Genomic DNA, 3611 nt, shown 5'->3' on the forward strand with positions numbered 1-3611 from the left:
GAAGTTTTCACTTACGTCATATAATCGTGTTCAACCTGGATATTAATATGTAATATCACAGTTAAAACAAAATTGGACTCTCCAACAGGCCCAAAAATAAAGCGAAGATGCACAGCCGAGCTTATGATGACCTTCCATACTCGGGCAGCAACGGATGAGATATACAGCATATTCAATCAGCCCTTGAAGGCCGAGCTGGAAGCGGCTGAGGACCAAAGCCTATATGGCAGCGATTATGAGGAAGATGATTATACCAGTGCTGGAGAGAGCACAGCAACAGGGAGAATATCTGCAGTGAACAGCGACTTTGGTGATGATGAAACTGGTGTTTTTGAAAGAACGCAGGATATCAATGCCGACAATGGGTTTACTGATCAAACAAAGACTGGAGTCAGCGAATGGACAGAATTCAGTCCCGCCGAGCACATTCCAAAGGTTTATGGTGGATCAAGAGGAGATATACAAGGTTCCGGAAGTCAGACGAACACTTCAGTTTCACCTCAGAATCACCCTGAAAGTTATGGTCACTTTGGCGAAGGTGAGGAAAAGGAGAATCACATTCATTCTCCCTCTTCAAAAGAAAGCCGATTTGTTCCCATCGAGCCTCAAGATTACAATCCTCCAACTGGTCCCTATCGAGATCCTTATGTTGTTGCTCAAAACCGATTGCCCTTCATGACTCCGATCATAGAACAGACAGAGGCTTCGTTGGCTTCGACTCTTTTCAGGGAAAAGGGTCATCTAAGCACCAAAACGCCATCCAAGATAGGCAGAGGCTTTGCCCCAGTCACACCAGCCATACCGGAAGTCGACGATTTGCTGCTGAGTAGTCCGTTCCAAGACTATACTCGAACCAACGATGCTGTTTTTGAGTACACCACTGAAATTAGTTCCCCCAGCAAAGTCAGTGACGGATTCATGCCATCGATTCCAAAGTCACCAATCCTTCAACGCAACGGACATGTGATAATCACGGAGCATCAATGCAACCCGATGGACCATGCGATACAGGCCAAGATTCTGCGAAGCATGCGGCCTTCGCTACATACCTACCCAGGGTATCACGACCACAAAATGGAAGATGGAGGAAATGCATCCGATATCAAGAAGTATTTCAAGAATTTAGCCAAAGTATCTAAGGGCAATGGAGGAGATAGATCGCCTACCGTGCCGCCTGTTCTTTGTTTTGAAGGTGCAGTTCGGAGTTATGCCATTAAACGAGAGCTAGGAGAAGGCGGCTTTGCTCCAGTTTACCTGGTAGAAAGTGTTGATTCGCCCGACACATTCACGGACTCTGAAGATGAAAGCGACGGTTATGATCTGAGCCCACGGACGCCCTCTCCGAAAGGAAAGATCTTCAAGACCATGCGAAATGCTGAGCGTGGTGAATTTGAAGCTATTAAAGTGGAAACGAATCCTCCGTCGGCTTGGGAATTCTATATGCTGCGTATTGCACATGTCCGTCTGGGCAGCACCAGTTTGCACCGCCGCTCGACAGAAAGCATCATCCAGGCCCATGAACTTCACCATTTCAAAGATGAAGTTATTCTTGTGGAGGATTACCGCAACCAAGGCACGCTGATCGACTTAATCAACCTTGTGAGGGCCGAATGTAAGGCTGGAGGGACAACAGAGGCTGGCCTAGATGAGGCAGTTTCGATGTTTTTCGCAGTTGAACTGCTTCGTACAGTTGAAGGGCTGCATTCCTGTGGAGTAATTCACGGAGATCTAAAAGCGGATAATTGTCTCGTTCGGCTTGATGAGTCGGCTGCACTTCCTACTTCGTTGCTGGATACCGATCTGGACAATGCAGACTATTCCCCATCGGGAGGGCATGGCTGGCACAACAGAGGCTTGACGTTGATTGATTTTGGTCGCGCGATTGATATGCACGCTTTCGTCCCCGGGGTCCAATTCATTGCTGATTGGAAGGTGGCGGAGCATGAATGTTCTGAGATGAAAGAGTGTAGACCGTGGACATATCAGGTCGATCTGTACGGCCTCGCTGGAATCTTTTATATCATGCTATTCGGGAAGTACATGGAAGTCATGCCTGTGTCACATACGGAGACTGGCAACCCTGACCGCCCTGCATGTGGCCTTCAGCGACATTATAAAATCAAAGAATCCTTGAAGAGATATTGGGAGAGGGAAATCTGGTCGGAACTGTTTGACCTTTGTCTCAATCCTACCAGCGAGAAATGGACGGGGATTGAGCGGCAATATTGTGACTCCAAGGAGAATGGTGACCCGAGCGCGGTTGCTGGTGGCGGAAAGGGCCCCTCCATGCCGATGGTTAATTCGATGAGACTTGTTCGCGAAAAGATGGAAATGTGGCTTGCAGCGAATGCGGCTCGTAAAGGGCTGCAAGGTCATCTCAAAAAGCTGGAGGCACTGATATCAAAGAAGCGGGCGCGACGCAGTTCCGAGAAGGATTGATGCTATTGACTGATTAGGCTTCGACTGGAGAACGGTTATGCTTACATTTCTGATTTTGTTACGTGGACATGAATGGCGGCTGGTTTTCTTTTTATGATATCCCCTTTTTTTAATATCGAAATGTTCATATGCTGCCCTTTAGATTCTCCAGGATAGCGACGGCGTTTTAGGAAGCATGAAGTAGATTTATTAGTCAGCGAGACATGGATCGCGTGATCACGCGTTTCTCTCAAAAGTCCATTGACGTTAGACGTATTTCATGATATTTTTTAACATGATCCCAAGTTGGCTTGGTTGATTTCGCTCACGTTGCCGCTTGCAATGCCTCCTCGGATTACACGTGCGGCCTCTCGCCGGTCTGAGATCATTGCCTCCGAAGTCAACGAGACCGCAACCCCTGAGAGGAAAAAGCGACAACGCAAAGCAGCAGATTCTTTACCGACACCTAGCCCCAAGCGACCTAAGAAAACTTCAATTGATATTCACCAGGACACCGCTACGCTGAATGGCACGCATTCCTCCGATGCTGAAGAGATAGCATTGGAACAGGATCGGGTCGGTAAACACGTGCAGAAGCAAAAAGGCGAGACAAAAGCAGAGGACAAGGTGGTGGGCCGAGACCGGGTGGAAACCGCTCAGATAAAACACGAGGGGACAGAAGTGGTCGAGGAGGAAGAGGTCGAGGTAACGGTTAAAAAAACGAAGACAAGGAAGAGGAAAACCAAAGAAGAGAAGCTGGAAGATATGAAGCCTCTTGCTCCTCGCACGGAAGGACTGCGCATGTTCTTGGGTGCGCATGTTAGTGCTTCCAAAGGTGTGTTGGTGATGCTGCTTCAGCTATCTGATGCTATATCTTGCTTCAATCCTCGTTGCGGAGCTTGCTAAACATTCCTTGTAGGGATACATAATGCGGTTACTAATAGCTTGCACATCGGGTAAACACTATCAAGGCTTTCAATTATGGTCCTTGACAACTGGCGGTGCTAATGGCTCGCTCTAGCGGAAATGCCTTTGCTTTATTTCTAAAGTCGCAGCGAAAATGGGACAACCCTCCATTACAGGATGACCATCGAGAGCAGTTTCATAATCTTTGTCAGGATCACAAATATGACGCCTCGAAGTAGGATATACCTTCTGATTTCCTGCTTCTTTTGAACCGTATTGGCCTAATG

At 47.7% G+C, this 3611-nt stretch overlaps 1 protein-coding gene across 1 annotated transcript; it reads left to right on the plus strand.

Moving 5' to 3' along the window:
• Positions 1-126: 126 nt before the first annotated feature.
• UREG_01083 (uncharacterized protein) lies at positions 127-2439 on the plus strand (the record flags this gene model as incomplete). Its single annotated transcript, XM_002541521.1, has 1 exon — positions 127-2439. The coding sequence occupies one exon, from the start codon at positions 127-129 to the stop codon at positions 2437-2439; it is 2313 nt and encodes a 770-aa protein (XP_002541567.1).
• Positions 2440-3611: the final 1172 nt, after the last annotated feature.

The sequence above is a fragment of the Uncinocarpus reesii genome, genomic scaffold (genome assembly GCF_000003515.1).
Source record: "Uncinocarpus reesii 1704 scaffold_1 genomic scaffold, whole genome shotgun sequence".
Lineage (NCBI taxonomy): Eukaryota > Fungi > Ascomycota > Eurotiomycetes > Onygenales > Onygenaceae > Uncinocarpus > Uncinocarpus reesii.